A 17,558-nucleotide genomic window follows, 5' to 3' on the forward strand; every position below is an offset into this window, starting at 1 on the left:
AAAAATGAGCTAGACAGAAATTCAGACTCTTCAGTATGTTTTAACAAGTAGTTTTATAATAAAACTTGACAAAAGTTCAAGTTACTAAATATGTTAAGATTTTTTTTAAACTCTGAAGTAGATATGACATTACATAGTGGGGAAAAAACTCCTCCAAAGCCCCTGTCCAGGAAGAACAAGAAGGACATCAAGATGTTCTAAGCAATTTCCTGAACAGCAGGAAATGAAAGACTGGAGATGCTGAGTGTCTGATCAGTTTATGTTTTTGTCTAAACAGGCTTACTCATTATTAACTGATGAAAGATAACACACATATGATATTAAAAAACTAAAATCTAATGGTTCGACTGTCGTGATTGTCAGATTCCTACTCAAGTAAGAAAAAAGTTTATTTGGTTCCCCAGTTTTCTGGAGGAAAAAAAAAAATCTGTCTCCTGGACCATTTCAGAACTGTGTAACTTTTATTTTATATTATTAACATCAATTGTAGGAAGCTGCTTTCCCAAGTCAGACAATTATATCCTCCAAGACAACACTATGCCCAAGCCCATGGTGATGAAAATTTGCTTTTAGTTGTAAAAGGGTCGTGTTTCTTTCTCATGTCCATAACTCATTCCAGTGATTGTTTCAACCATATAAAAATAGAAAATGTGCTGGGGACCATCTTGGATTTTTTTCTTCCAATGAAGAACTATCAGACTACTTCTAAGTATAATTTAACTGAAAACACTATTTTAACTTCAAATTTATTTTAATGATATGTACAGGAGTTAACAAATTACAATTAAAACGGAATCAGTTATGTTAATTCCACATAACTTAAAATCATGCAACACTGCATGGTAAAAACAGCTTCATTCATATACAAAAAAGTATTATTTTGAGACTCGTGATAGTATACTGAAATTTCTGACATAAGCTTTTTGCAAAGAGCATTTTATAAAAATTTAAAGACCTGATTAATCAGTTAATGCATTATTAGGAAAGATAATAAACACATTATTAGTAAAGTGAGGATTACAAGCAATTAATTTTAAAATTACACCAGATACCAGGGTTGAATGTAGTCCCATGAAATAAATGTTTGGTTAAGAAAATAGTTTTGAAAAAGATCTCATACTGAAGCTATGCATTACTTTTGTCAAATCAGGTTATACAAATCAATAGTCAAGTTTATTCAGTTAACGAAAATATGCCTATCCTTTCTTATACTCATAAATAAGTACTTATATAGTTTTTATATACAAGTGAAGAAAACGTCAATGTAAAAAATATACTGCCAATCCACTTATTATGGTTGAAATAGCTCTTTTTATCTACACATTAAATTGCATTGATGAAAATATCCAATTTAAATCACATTCAACCAGCATAAATATTTAAGCTGAGTATTGTTGTAAACAATAGAGAAAAACAAATTCTTTTATCTTATCACTTGGGTAACACAATCTACATCTCAGCTTAGAATGCTATAGAAAGGCCCAACATTTAATTTAATCAAATCCAAAACCCACTAAACTTAGAGTAAACAAAGTGAGTGTTTTTCAAAGTGCATAATTTCCAACTCATCCACTTGTAATATTTATCCAATTCCAGTTCATCAGCAAGAAAATAAAATGTACTTGGCTATAAAAATACTAAGGAATGTTATTGAAAAGGAAAGGCTATTTGGTAGAAGTAACTACAAAAATAATTAGTTTAAATCTTTGTAAAGCTTTAATGCAAGAACATCAGTACACTTTCTTTCTACAAACCTTAAAGCATGATCAATACCAAGATTTTAAATTTCCACCTTTCAAGTACTTGAAAAAGGTTGCAACAAAATGTCTCTTCGAAAACTAAGCAAGAAGAATGATCATGCAGGTGTTAATCTGCTAACATTTGGGGACACTGATGTCTGTGTTGGGTTGTCATCTCTGGCTCCACTGGTAGCAAGTACAGGCAAGGAGTCACTCTGAAATGTAGATGTAGGACTAGTCATGCCAACATTTTCATCTTCACCCGTGTCTGAATCTGGTGTTGTAACTTCACTGTCCTGAAGTCCCAGGATCTCAGAAACTGCTTGTGGTAATTCCTGAATATGCAAAATGAAACACAACACCATCCTTCACTATTGAGGAAAAGTAATCACAAAATAACACTTCTCCTTAAGACTACACTGGTTCCAGAGTCTGAACATTTATTCTAAGAGTATGATTGTTATATATCTTCTTACAACTTCCTTCTCCACTCCAAATGCAATCCTAACCCCTTCATTCATAAGCAGTTCTGTGATCTTTCCCAAGTCAGTCACTCTCCACCCCACCCTACCACTCCCACAAACATAGGTGTTCTAATATTCAGCATTTATTTCATTTTCATTTCATGAAAATAAATTTAGCATTTATTTCATTTCATTTTCCCTGTTATTATAGAAACTTAGCTATTAAACGAGATCTTATTTACACCATCTTTTTCCCTTAATGCACAAGGTTCCTTAAAGAAATGTGTCTCACTGACCTATTTTGAATAGAATAATTATCAAATAAATGTTTGTAGAAGTGAACCAAAATAATAAGTATTTGGAACCATGAACAAATGACACAGACCAAATAGGAAAGCTCATAAAAATGCAAAAGCCAAAATACATCAGAAGAATGATTTGGTTTGAATTCAGATCATAATATACCAAATTTGCCTTGTTTTTAGAAAGTACTAAGAGCCTGACTGATACAGTTGTAAAGACACAGATTAAATACTATTCATTTAATTATTTCTGATTAGCAACTCTCTTTACTGGGGATATCACATTTAATATTAAGGTCCTAGTCTGTATCCAGACTGGATAATACATCATCAATACTTAAATTCTACAGCCTCTTTAGCTGTTGCAGAAATGTTTTCATTATTTTTGCCATTTTGCTGTACTGTGTTTCTTATCTAGCATAATTAATCGACTGTTTTCAATTAAGTGTGATAAATTCATAACGGTAGAATCCTAGCTAATGCTTGATGCCTGCCTTCAACTTGCTAAAACTGCCATTTATCTTACTTCTACAAAGAAAAATTCTTTCTTGATTTCAGCCCACCAAAAGCATACAAATAAAAAACCTTACAATTATTGAAAACACTGCATACCTTGCATTTTACCATCTGTAGAGAAATTGCTTCTGCCTTGCATAGTACATCTTCCACATCAATTTTCATGGACAATTCATTGATATGCTAAAATGAATCCATAAAATAAAATGATAATTGAAACTAAAAGCACTATTATATTCTACTATTTAAATAATTTATTACCAGTTATATTTCACTGCAGATAAAAAAACCTTAAAATAAAAGTATTCACATACTACAAATAAGCAGCAAATTCAAGACATATTTCAGTTTTAAAGTTAAAGAATAGCTAATAAGCATATGGAACATTAAAACCAGCTGCTGTCCCAAGTCTGTTATCTTAAAGTTATAAGCAAAAGACTTTTTTTTTTTTTTTTTAAGAAAACTAAACTACATAAAAGAGCATTTGCTGAATTTCCTTTTCTTCCTAGTTAGCCAGGTAAAAATAACTAGCCAGTATGTATTCAGTGAACTGCCATTCTCAGAGTCAGTTTCATATTAAGTGTTATTGATATAATTTAAGTTTTACTCAAAGGATTCAATAAAGCTCCAGGGAAATGTTTTGTATACTGGTACCACCAAACAAAGGAAAGTACCGAAATATTAAAATCTAAATTAAAGTAGTAACTACCTTTAGTATTTCATTAAAGCCATAATGCTTTTCCATTATTTGCTGCTTTTCTGATTCCAGAATAGCACAGCAGAGAAGAAGATGAAAATTTTTACATGGCAGGTCGGTCCACATTACCTATAAAAAAAATAGAACTATTTAGTAAACTATCAATTCTAAAATATTTTCCTCACAGAAACAATGCTGAACTCTGAATGACTTCTATGCAAAGCAGAAGTTGCATAGTGAGGAAAGACCACTGTTTTTCTAGTTAGGAAATGAGGAGTGGAGAAGTCTTACCTTCACCTACGTAGTAACATCAGGTTTAACATTATTTGAATATGATGAATTCCAAATGTGGCCCTTTAGGTAACTATAATAAGCATATCACTGAGCCTAATTTATATGACAAATGATATTAATTAAGAAGCTACATCCACAAATATAAGTCTAAGGTATAAGGTAGAAGCCTCTTCAGTACTTTTCTGACCCTTTAAGTTTCTCACTTATAAATCACCTTCGATCTCTGGAGGGTAAAAAAGAAAAAGCTAAATCATGGATATAAAAGAAAAAAAATTCAGTGAAATAGTGCATGGGATCAAAACCTCCCAGAGACAGCTCTACACTATATTACATAACACAGAGTATCTCTGATTGTGACAAAAACCGAATCAACTAGCCAACATTTATACCAAATGTGTAAAACATTTGCTCAATAGCCGTACTTCTTAAATACAGATAATGCCCTCAAACTTAAAGCCTTAATTTCCTATTAATATACATGACAATATCTTATCTGGAAAGTGAAAAAGACCACACAAATAATAGTACTAAAGCATACCTAAAATGTTTTTACTTATTTCATCAAGAATAAATCAAACTGAATAATTTGCAGACGAAATCCCATTTTTAGAAGTTTGATTTACAATGCAATTAACCTCAAAATTTTCATTAAAGGTTCAATTTATTTGGTAAACAGACAGAGGATTATTCTATCTATACAGTAATAATATTCTCAGGTCATCCTTTAAAAAAGAAGTTGAGATACTTATTTAACCAAACTGATAACTTTAAACTGTGATTCCATACAGAGAACAAACTAGTAGTTGTCAAAGGGAGAAGGGGAGCAGGAAGGTAGGAAAACTGAAAGGGATTAAAAGGTACAAAATATGCCAGTTGTAAAATAAAGAAGTCATGGGGATGTAAAATACAACATAGGGAAAATGGTCAATAGTATTGTCATTAACTTTGCATGGTGACAGATGGTTATAAAGGGAGAGCATCTCATGATGTATATAAATGTTAGATCACTATGTTGTATATCAAACTCATAATACTGTATGTCAACTATACTCCAGTTTATAAATAAATAAACTTTTAAAAAAAATATGTTGTCAGCAACATATTTACTGGAAAATTAGGATGTGATAATTATTGTGGTTTTTTGCTTAATTATCAAACCACTGAGATTAAATTCCATAATGACCCTCAAAAATAATTATATTAAATTAAATATGATTCCAGCTCAAGAACATGTAAGTTTTACTTCTAATTTCAAACAGAATAAGTCATCCCACACAAAGCAATGATCCTTTCAATTAGCACATCCCCTTCTCTAATGGTAGCATGGTGGCCAAAAGTATGGGGACCAATTTCCAGCTATAAAAGCCTTAGAGGACACAGAGGTTCCACCATATATACACACCTATTTATTATCCCAATGGATTATTTCCCCCATCCCTTCCTTGGGAGAATTTCTGTAATCCCTTGCCTTTATAAGGATAAGGGAGCAATTAGTCATTACATGAACATTCTATTTTAAAAATATACTGATCTGTTAATAATTAACATACCTTAAAAGAAAATAATAATTTTATTTTTCAAGTTACCCTGGGTCCAAAATGAATAAAAGGATATACATTCATCAATACGGTCTAGAGTCGGGGGCGGGGAAATGGGACTTGGGGTGGAGATTAAAGAAAATGTTACTTATATCTTTAGTTCTTTTTCTTGGAGAAAAAGAGAAAAACTAGAACTAAATATGGCAAGATGTTTACATATGTTAAATATGGATGGTGGGAGGTTTTTTAATCCACCATTACATCCCACCTTCTCAACCTCAAGTAATTAGCTAAGGTAATTAGGTCAGAGTTCAAGCTGACTGCAAGTGATTAAATGTGGTGGCCTTTCCTACCTTTGGTTGCCCATTCTGAAAAATAATCATCTTTCACCTCTTCTTGAGAATAATTTGGCAAAATCTATCAACAGCCTTAAAAACTGACTAGGTTTTTGATTCAGAGGTATCCAGAAATTTATTCTAAGGATATATTCAGAGGTACACATGAAAATTTGAATATTAAGATATGTGCCCTAGTGTTAAATATGATGTTCGTTGCAACACTATTGGTGCAATCAAGCAAAATATCTATCAGGTAGAAACTAAGTAAATGGTTGTATATTCACAAGATGTTTGCTGTACTATTCTTAGTATTTTTCTTTACCTTAAAGTTCTTTAAAAAAGCAAAACACAGATCAGCTCCCTCCCAATACTTCAGACTACAAAGTGCCATCTCAACTGCCTGCCTGTCAAAACTTCCCTGAACTCTACACAAATCTATACCAGAATGTGGAAGAGCCTCATATAAAGTCAAGCCTCTCAAGGAAAGAACACAATTACCAACAGTCTAGAAAAGTGTTTCTAGGAAATCTAATGGCCCCAAATCTCATGAGGATTGTGATTTATTAAAAATGCTCCAAAGACCAGGTATTCAATTCAAGATCATTACGGAAAGACCACAAAAACTATCAGAATTTCGTAAGATACATGCTTTAGAACTTTCAGTTAGGCTATTATAATCCATTTATACTCTACAGAATAAAGTGTTTCCTTCCATAATAATATTACACTTGTATAATTATTTAAGAACTTACCTCCCATAATCGAAGAATATCTAGAAAGCTAAATTCCCTTTTAAATCTGATTAAAAGCCATCTGAAGCAAAAATAAAGGTATCCAGAGTCCTGAGATTCTATACAGAAAGAAAAAAATATATACATATATGGCTTACTCTTATGCTAATTATCTCACAATACAGTAACCTATTCCAACCTCAAATTTTACTATGCAGCGTAGACTATTAGAAGTCCTAAAATTTAATTGCCTTCTACTAATTCAAGGAAATAGTTCAAATTTGTTTAAAAGAAAACCATAAAATAACAACAAATAATTCATTTTATGAATAAACTGTTTTAAGGCATAATTATACAAAGAAAGTTTGGTCCCACACTTTTACTTGTCAAAGGAACTCAGGCAACAGTGACAGGGTATAAGTATCTTTAAGCAGTTCTTTACTTTTTTTCCTCTCTGTATATTACTCTACAGTTTGCTGGGTATGTATTTTGATTTACTAAGCTTACCTAAGTAACTGCAAAATCCACTGTCCAACAATCGAAGTAAGGTACTTAGTTGAATTAGCTGGGTCTTCATGCCTTGCATCTGTTCTTCAAAATTCTGATGCTTTAAAGGGAAATAAATGTCACCACATAAATAATACTTAATAAATATGTCACAAAATCACTGATAACTAAACCATGAGTTTAAGGACAAATGCTAGACTTATACCACACTGGTTATATCTTTAAAAATCACAACAAATTAAAAAATTAACACATTAAAAAGGAGGGAAAGAGACACTTTGGTCTCAAACTAAGGATTATTTCTTTTCCTCTATTCATTTCACTTAGATAAAGAAAAATGCAGAGCTATAGACTGATACACCTATTTCTTACATCAAATAAAAAACTTGGTGAAACAGGGTGCCTGGGTGGCTCAGTGGGTTACGCCACTGCCTTCAGGTCAGCTCATGATCCCAGAGTTCTGGGATCAAGTTCCATATCGGGCTTCCCCTGCTCTGCAGGGAGCCTGCTTCTTGCTCTCCCTCTGCCTCTTCCCTTGCTCTCTCTCTATGTCAAATCAATAAATAAAATCTTTAAGAAAAAAGAAAGAAAGAAAGAAAGAAACTTGGTTAAAGAAACACACACCTGGGCAATAAACTTTTATCAAATCACTTGATTGTTAAATATTTCTTCAAACTGTCATATAAAATAAAATAAATTTTAGCTGTAACATATATCTTATTTTGAAGAACTAATCATTTTAATTGTTTCTAAAATTTGATGACATTAGGTAATCTGTGAAGTCAAAACCATTTTCATGACAATTCTAAAATCCTACGTGCATTTTGGATTTTAAATTCTCCCACAAGGTTAAAGGCTATACGAGGAGTGATATTGCAGTAGACTGAATACAGGATCAGATATGAAAATTCAGATGTCTTCCATTAAACTAGACATCAAAGAAAATGGAAAACAATCCGTCTTCTCAGTAAATTGTTCTGGAAAAGTTACTTTTCATTAAAAAATAGTATTATGGGGCGCCTGGGTGGCTCAGTGGGTTAAGCCGCTGCCTTCGGCTCAGGTCATGATCTCAGAGTCCTGGGATCGAGTCCCGCATCGGGCTCTCTGCTCAGCAGAGAGCCTGCTTCCCTCTCTCTCTCTCTGCCTGCCTCTCCATCTACTTGTGATTTCTGTCAAATAAATAAATAAAATCTTAAAAAAAAAATAGTATTATGTTGGTAAAGTATAAAAGGTTTATTGTTTTTTAAACAACTAATAAATATACACTTCTCAGTATTGATTTTTCATATAGGTAAACATTAAGAGATATAACCTACATAAACAAATGCTCTCAGAATCCTCAATAGTATCTAAGATTGTGAAGGGTTCCTAAGATCATGAAGTATGAGAATTGCTATGGTTTATATAATTTTAAACACTCTGCAAAGTTGAGTAACACTCCCCACCAAAACTTCAGTCAAGGTTTGGAAGCTGGGAAGGGAGACCAAAATAACTGGAAGTCTCCTTAGATCATTCCAATCTCTTTTATCCATGTGTCCCAATCCTTCTATGGTGACCTATTGTCCTAATGCTTAGAAAAAGCCTAAAGACAACTTCTCTTCCCTCAAAGTTCTATTTAAGTTTTGGGGACAAAGCATCATTCTTGGTAAAGATAAAGTAAAGTAAAATTTTAAAGCTATTGATTCTCAAAAAAACCTGATTTCCTGGGGCACCTAGGAGGCTTAGTCGGTTAAGCACCTGACTCTTGATTTCGGTTTAGGTCATGGTCTCAGGGTCATGGGATCGAGCCCAGCACAGAAGGGAATATGCTTGAGATTTGCTCTCCCTCTCCCTGTGCCCCTCCCCCTGCACACACACTTGCTCTAAAATAAATAAATCTTTCTAAAAAAACTGATTTCTCCTTTATGCTTAAAGAACTAGTTTATTAGACTGACACAAGCCTTTGGGATATTATTTCTTCACATTTACCACACGGACCTGTAAGGGAAAGACAGAATCAACTCTTTGATTAACAGCATCATTTTTATTATGACAGCCAAAGGCCAGAGTTGGTCTGGTAGTACCAACATGGCAAATCTGCTATAAAAAAAAGACCACTCCCAAAATGACAGCTACTTTGGAAAAGTAGCTACTCTGGCAGAAAAGAAAATGAGATCAACAATGGATATACAAATGGCTTCAACTGAATCTGTAAAATATGTACATGTGTGCATACAAATACGTATATATGTGTGTACATACATATGTATGTATATCTGTTTATCTATATATCTTTATATTTATCTGTGTATCTATACATATATGTACACATGTGGGTATACATGTGTATACATATGCCTATATATACACACACATATATATGGGGAGGGAGGTAAGGCGAAGGGAAGAACTAAACTGTACGGCAAAATGAACAGTGGGTATAAGAAAGTTCATTAGATTATTTTGCTAATCTTTCCATAGTATTTCTATAACAGACACATAGCCTACGCCTACACCTACATTAGATATGAGTAAATATAATAAATCTATGGACATTAGGTTCAGCCATCACAAAAGAAATAAAAACTTACATGAAATAAAGCTGTAAAACAAAAAGAAGGAGTCAAATGGCGGTATGGATTTAAGGACATCAAACCAATAGCAATGCAGTAAAAAATAGTCATGCAGATTATTTTGATTGCAAAATATTACCCTTTTATTCAAATCAAAAAACAAATGTTAGTAGACAATATATTAAGAGATTTTTTTTAGAATAAAGACTAGAAAAATCCCCAGACCATCCTCAATGAAAAGGCAAACACAGAAAACATTCACTATGAAAAAGAAGAATTTGAACCTTCATACACAAAAATTACAAAGAGTGTAAAGTATGTATTACAGATGCTCAGAAAAGTCTTTACATTTGAGACCTAGATACATGCATGTATATACATACATATGCATGTATGTGTGTATATATATATATATATATATATATGGCATCATAAACCAATTTTTTAACCTGTCAATACTGTATCAATTTTATCAACATTATTACAGTAAAAATCTAAATACAGTATGTTCATGTTAATACTTTTGGAATACTTAATATAAGGTCTAAACTAAGCACTGGGGAAATATTCATGTGTTTATTCTACAAAAACCTCATGTTGGCATTAGGAAAATTCTGGAAGCATACTGGAAAACTAGTTAAATAAAGACATGACCCTTTTATCAAGGAACATACTAGCTCTAGCAAAAAGAGGATAAACAACAAAAACACAAGAAAGGCAGACAACAGTTTTTATACAATTAGTATCAGTTGTACAGACCTTTATAACAAATGCCTCAGGTTTCTAGAGCACTTGGGAGTAATTGGAACTAAGAAGGCAGGTAAAATCAATCAATCAAAAAGGTAAGGAAGACAAACTATGATATTAGCAGATTACTGCAATTAAAAATCTTTCCAAATAATCCAAAACATTAATTCATGTTCATGACTAGATACTCTGAGTACTTATTAATTTAAGAGTAAAAAGTTATTTTTAAAACTATCGAATCTTATCAAATATGCATTTGAAAAGAAGTAAGAGAAGTGAGGATGAGATGGAACCATGGATATAAGAGACTTGAGGAAATAGATACAAATGGGAGACACTGGAAGGGGAAAGAAAAATTGGCAAGCAAGAGGGGAAGAACAGAAGTATGGAAAAAAGAGAAGGGTACTTCTAAACTCCACGTTTGTATCCCAGAAAATGAATTAAACCTTATATTATAGGGAAACACTGTATATGACTACATATTCAAAATCTTTATCCCCTTGCAAGCAAGCCATTTGAATACCCAACATCAAAGTCCAGCATCAAGTATATTAGTTTTTCTCTGAAACACTACAGTGACTTTTGTAGTCAGGTCTTTGGATTTCATATGCCTTTATCTACTCTTAGCTCTCTGCTGTTTTTTCTAATAGATTACTTGAGAGGCCTATTTTGTTTCCCTATTAATATTCTCTGTGCTATTGTCCCAGAATTCTGTCTCCAAGCTATTATCAATAGATACAATATTCTTTGTAGTAGTATGTATATATAAACACAGTTCAACTCTAATATTCACGAGCTTCTGAGAAAATAATGAATCACTATAAAAGTGTCACTGTTACAAATAGTTCAAACAGATCTAGAAGAAAAATCAGATACTGTAATAACAAAATCCAAAATGTTCACAAAAAGTAAGGATATTACTAGGCATGACTAAGCTTTATCTCCAAAGCAGATAATATGAAAGTTCAATTACTTCACAAGCACTGAATTCATTTATTCCATCAATATTCTATGACTCATAGCTCTTCTGCAGAACATAAGCATTTACTGATACTAAACCCGATTGTTCCTATGCTATAGGCATTTACTATCTACTTTTTGTATTAAAAGCAATGTTCATATTTTCAAGTCCCTTGGAAAGGCTATTTAAAAAAGAAACAAATAACAAGGAGTAATTCTTTTAAGTTCCACCATAATTTCTAAATATAAACATCAATCTTATATAATAAGATTATACAACTAAAACTTTCAAAATTAGTTTGGTTAAAGTAAGGAGCCCCTATTCTTACCATCTGGTCCATATAGGAGGCAAAGCACCAAAAGGCATCCACTTCATTTTCCATCACATATAAAAGAGGGGAAAGTAAGTCACTCATTCCCTGAACATACCCTAAGAATAGAGAAAAAAAAAAAATCATGTCTCTGAAAAACCTAAGCTTTATGTATCCTTCTGTGCATATCACCATGACTTCACTTAAAATTTCACCTGTTCTTTGCTTTCAGAAACTGGTAGATAATAGCATTTACCAAGAAAAGAAAATAAACAAGGCGGAAGTCTAGCAATGAGTAAGAAAAATGAGTTTAGACTGAGATGTCAAGTAGACAGATAGCTACTATTATATGTCTTGGTGTAGATATCATTATCAAGAGACGATAATGTTATTAAAAAAATGTGCAAAATTATTATGACAAAGAGGAGGGGTGAAGAGAAAACCCAGAAGAACATCAAAGGTAAAAGAGTATATACTCAAAGGACATTTGAGAAGGAGTAGTCAGAAGTAAAGAGGAAGGGAAAAAAGTCAAGGGAGGAAGTGTTATAAAAGTCAATGGGAGGGGCGCCTGGGTGGCTGAGTGGGTTAAGCCACTGCCTTCGGCTCAGGTCATGATCTCAGGGTCCTGGGATCGAGTCCCGCATCGGGCTCTCTGCTCAGCGGGGAGCCTGCTTCCCTCTCTCTCTCTCTGCCTGCCTCTCCATCTACTTGTGGTTTCTCTCTGTCAAATAAATAAATAAAATCTTTTAAAAAAAAAATTAAAAAAAAAAAGTCAATGGGAAAAAAATTTCAGGACCTAAGCAGCCAACAGCACTAACTGCCATGAACAAGCTAAACAAGAATGAAAAGAGTGGCTGAACTGCTTTAACCACCAGGTCATTGGTAATCTAAACCAAAAGAAGTCATAACAAAATTATGTACTTTCTTTTAAGTACTCATATCTATGTTCTTGTTTTTCTTTTCTTGTTACTCTATGGATAACTAATGCTAGCACCTGGGTTTAATCTGATTAATACTCTGTACCTGAAACCATCACAAGAGAAAGGTGACCTTTCTCTTGACACTGTTGTAATTTCTCAGTCATGACAATTATAGGCCATGGTTAAAAGGAAAAACTCGAAAGTTAAAGAATCAGGCCCTTCACTTAAACAAAAAGTCTTGGTTTTGCTTTCCATCTGAACATGTCAAGCTTCTTCTTCTTCTTCTTTTTTTAAAAAAATTTTATTTATTTGACAGTGAGAGAGGGAATAAATGCAGGGGGAGTGGGAGAGGGAGAAGCAGGCCTCCCGCTGAACAGGGAGCCTGCCTGATGCGGGTGATCCCACTGGAATTGAGACCTGAGCCAAAGGCAGATGCTTAACACTCCTGTAATTTTTAGTTCCACCTTATAAAACTCTCAATTCTTTCAACTCTTTAACAATTGATTTCAGATTTAAGACAAACATTCTTGAACCAACAAAGGGGCAGAAGTTCATAGTATGCCATTTTACACACAAATTATTATTCAACTTTGGTAACTATTATACATGCGTTAAAGTTACACAGAGATTTTTTTTTAATTCCAAGGCAGCTTGAAGTCACAGAAAATACAGTCTTTCATGTGTAAGTCTAAAGCTTACATTCTTCTTTCATGAAAATTGATGTGCACTGAAGCCATTAAAAGAGTATATATTTTAAAGGGGAAGAGGATATTTCTGCGAGAAATGCTACACAATTCTACATCTCTCTTCCTATTTTGGCATGAAGTGTTAACAAACGACCTCGGGAAGCATGCAGGTCAGTTTCTTGAGAAACCTCAGATTAGAGGTATAACACAGAGACAATTCAGATCACCTCAGGAACTCCCTACAAATGAATTTCTCTCTATCTGTTCTGAGCTTCCCAACATCTACTGCTATGTTCCTATCAACCTATGTCTATAGGACACCCTGCGAAAAAGTATGGCTCTACTCACATTAGCATGAAAAAACACTTGGGTTGCCATGGTGGGTATCCAATTATTACAGAACCAGGAATAACATTTGAAGACAATGCCAGAAAAAAGTGGCGTATGACACAATAGCTAAATGTAAGTATTTCTATAAATTTATCACAGACTTTTTAAAAAGTCATGCACGCTTGTGATGATTAGATTTGTCAACTTGAGAAGGCCTCAGGATGCTCAGAAGCCTGATTAAGCATTACTTCTATGAGAGTCCTGAAGGTGTTTCTAGACAAGATTAGTATTTGAATGATGAAATGATGAAAGCAGATGGCCCTCCCGGATATGGTGGGCACCACACAGTCCATGGAAGCCCTGAACAGAATAAAAAGATGGAGGAAGGGTGAATGCGCTCTGCCCGGCTTTCTGCGCTGGGGCACTGATCTTCTGCCACGGTTCTCATGCCTACAGACCTGAACCGGCATCTACACCACTGGCTCTCCTGCTCTTGGGTTTTCCTGGGTCTCCAATTTGCAGATAACAGTTTGCGAGACTTCTCAGTCTCCAAAATCGTGTGAGCCAACACCTTAAAAGCACCTTTTTCTTTCTCTGTGTATATATGTCAAAAGATATAATAAATATATGCAAACAGAAATGAAAATATATAAACAGATATAACCTTAATGGTTCTGTTCCCCAGGAAAACTGTAATTTAAAAAAAAAAAAACACTTTGAAGAAAAGAATAGGGGCGCCTGAGAGGCTCAGTTGGTTGAGCAATCTGCCTTAGGTTCAGGTCACGATCCTAGGGTCCTGGGATGGAGCCCTACGTTCCTTCTCTGCTTTTCTCTCTCCCTCTGTGATAGCTCTCTCTCTCTCTCTCAAATATATAAATAAAACCCTTTAAAAAAAAAATAAATAGTTGGAAGGAAGACTAAATTGTTATCAGCACTTTTCTACATGGCAATGACACAGAGAAAGCAAAGACATATAAAGCCTAAACCAATTAAAGTATGAGAGAAACATGATCTGAATTCAACAGAGTGCAAAGGAGTACTACTTTACTGGGTCTGACTGCATACATTCTATAATAAAAGTATTTCAAAGTGTGCTATTCAAAAGATTTACAAAGCATCTTTCATCTGGGAATAAAAGTGCTTTATTATAAAGTTATAATGAATAAAAATTTCTAAGAAGCTAATTTAATCATTTAAGTCTTCAGCTTTCATATGGGATCACTACCATATTTCTTATACAAGTCTTAGGTGAAGCAAGTAGTCAAATTAATCTTCATACTCTAGTTGCTTTTAATCTATTTTATTTTACACATGATGTTCTTTGGGGTATGTCATGAGTTGCGGGGGTGGAATTAATGTACAAATTCCTTTTAATTAAAGAAAGATTAAAGCTGTTTAAATTAGCATTCGGTGACACTAAGATCCTGCAGCAGTGCTGACTGATGCACATCTTAACCAGCACTACTACAATTTCTCAAGGAGTTCCCTAAAATTATTTTCAGAGCAAATTTGTTTCAGCAGGGAGGTATGAGAAATGAACTTCTTATCATCCTAGTGTACACTTTCTTCCACTGAAAAGAAAAATTTCACACATATAGGTCAATTTTCAGGTTAACTAAAGCTTAGTCCTTAGAGTATCAAATAAAAAATAGTAATCTTAGGAGCTGGAAATAATTTTTTTTTAATTAGACACTCTGCCTTCTTACATACAGTATTTTGACTAAAATTTAATGTTTTAGTGGTTTTTTAGGATCATCATTATGTACATACACCATTTAAAAAGATTACCTCCCATAGAAACATCCTAAGCGTAAAGTCTTTGCATTAAGTAAAAATTATTCTTCCTTGAGTTCTTCCATCTGCTTTTGGTAATTTCTGTCTCCTTCCTCACTATTAATGAGATTGTATTCAGTGTAAATACACCTATACCTCATTTAGTTGGTCTATGAAGCCAAACAACTCAATATGATAGAATTACCTACGAGAGTAAATTTACAGTCAAGGTTACTTTGCCACGGTAAAAGATGAGAAATTTGGTGCACTGCTTTATGAAAACTACCTTGGCACCTCACAAAGCCAGAGTTCTTAACAGGAACCTTGGCTATGTTTCGGATAACTTAAGTATTTGACTAGAAAGAATGAGGGATTGATACCGAAAAATGAAGACAGCAATCTACCCAGTTAGCTGGTCTGGGACTACACCCTGAAAAAACTGAGTATTCAGGAACTCCTAAGAAAACGCACGAATTCCTATTTCAAAATTATCACCTGAGAGTATAAGACAATGCCTCCTGTTCCCTAAGACAACAGTCCTAGTCCCTATAGTAAAATGGCAATGGGTCAGCGTGGTAGATGAGTAGAGGTAAAAATGCCAGCCTGAAATAAAGAACTGGGTCTCTACCCCCAGCCCAATATTTACAACTTCTGCAACCTTGAGTCACTCTCTCAAACAATAAAGCCTGACTCATATTATTGGGATTATTTCCCCACTTCTTCAAAAGGCTGCTATTGGTAAGGAGTCAAAACCAAGTATGACAACACTTTAATCTGAAAAGCACTCTACCAATATGTTTTCCATGATCCAATACGAGGTGTGATAGATAGCACTGGCTAAATTTTACGTTTTAAAGAGAAATCTGTGGGGACGCCTGGGTGGCTCAGTTGGTTAGGCGGCTGCCTTCAGCTCAGGTCATGATCCCAGAGTCCTGGGATCAAGTCCCACATCAAGCTCCTTGCTCGGCAGGGAGCCTGCTTCTCCCTCTGCCTCTGCCTGCCATTCTGTCTGCCTGTGCTCACTCTCTCTCCCTCTCTCTCTCTGACAAATAAATAAATAAAATCTTCAAAAAAAAAAAAAAAAGAGCGAGAGAAATCTGTGATTTTCAACTTACTGTCACCAAAGAGGCTAATGCCTCAAGATCCACAAAAGAGTTTACATCCTCCCCTAACATATAAAAGAAGAGGAATTCACATAAGGTGAGGAAAATGTACCATAATTCAAGGTTCACTTAGGTTTAATATGCTAAATATCCAATTACCTTCTCCAAAAGCTATATCAAGCTCTATTAAAATAATCTGGAAGGGGCGCCTGGGTGGCTCAGTGGGTTAAAGCCTCTGCCTTTGGCAGGTCATGATCCCAGGATACTGAGATCGAGCCCCACATCAGGCTCTCTGCTCAGCAGGGAGCCTGCTTCCCCTCCTCTCTCTCTGCCTGCTTCTCTGCTTGCTTGTACTCTCTCTATCTGTCAAATAAATAAATAAAATCTTAAAAAAAAATCTGGAAAACATCTACTTCCATTATTCTCCACTTGGGAATTACTCATACGGTAGATAACTCAGAGACTTTACCATTACTTATACTTACCTAAAGGTCGATTTTTAAAGAAACAGCTCAAGTTCGTACTCCTTAAAATATTAATTCCTTGTATTTTCTTCCCCCTTAACCCTTCCTCATACAATCCGCTACTACCCCTACCAGCCCATCTTGCTAACCCATTTTCATAGGAATCACACCTACCAAGAAAACAGAGTAAAGTTCTACATGGCCTGGAGAATTTTATCTGCCTGGCTTGTCCAAAAAGGTATCATCACACCAGTATTTTCCTTCATAAGGGAGGAAAGCATTTCATACAAAATTTACCAAACTTTCTCAGTTCAGATGCCATAATGTTTTAGTAATTTTTTTCCAAGGCACACCTAGGTTCAAAGAAGTAACTAACATTTCTATTTATTAAGTATTTAGATCCAAACAACTTAATAACTATTTATGTCCTATGAACTTAGCACCTGTTGGGCACTGTAATACTTCTCAAATCTTGGAATCCAACTGGATACCACCATCCTCATTTCCTGCCCTTCATCTGTTTTCACACAATACTTGCTTAACACAACAAGGCCAAAAGCCCTGCTTTGCAAAACTATAACTTCAT

The 17,558-nt window shown here is 34.3% G+C and overlaps 1 protein-coding gene across 2 annotated transcripts in view; it reads right to left on the reverse strand.

Annotated features, from left to right (window-relative positions):
- Nucleotides 1–732: 732 nt before the first annotated feature.
- The window catches only part of TBC1D15 (TBC1 domain family member 15), a 79,430-nt gene continuing 62,604 nt past the window's right edge, over nt 733–17,558 (reverse strand). For both annotated transcript variants that reach the window (XM_082742841.1, XM_082742840.1), the window contains 6 exons: nt 11,715–11,815; nt 7,127–7,226; nt 6,641–6,738; nt 3,731–3,847; nt 3,118–3,204; nt 733–2,074 (listed from right to left, as the gene is read on the reverse strand). In XM_082742841.1, the coding sequence (XP_082598967.1) occupies nt 1,856–2,074; nt 3,118–3,204; nt 3,731–3,847; nt 6,641–6,738; nt 7,127–7,226; nt 11,715–11,815 (722 nt within the window). In that variant the 3' untranslated portion in view covers nt 733–1,855. The remainder of the gene's footprint in view (nt 2,075–3,117; nt 3,205–3,730; nt 3,848–6,640; nt 6,739–7,126; nt 7,227–11,714; nt 11,816–17,558) is intronic.

This window comes from Mustela nivalis (assembly GCF_964662115.1).
Source record: "Mustela nivalis genome assembly, chromosome: 7".
Taxonomy (NCBI): Eukaryota; Metazoa; Chordata; class Mammalia; order Carnivora; family Mustelidae; genus Mustela; species Mustela nivalis.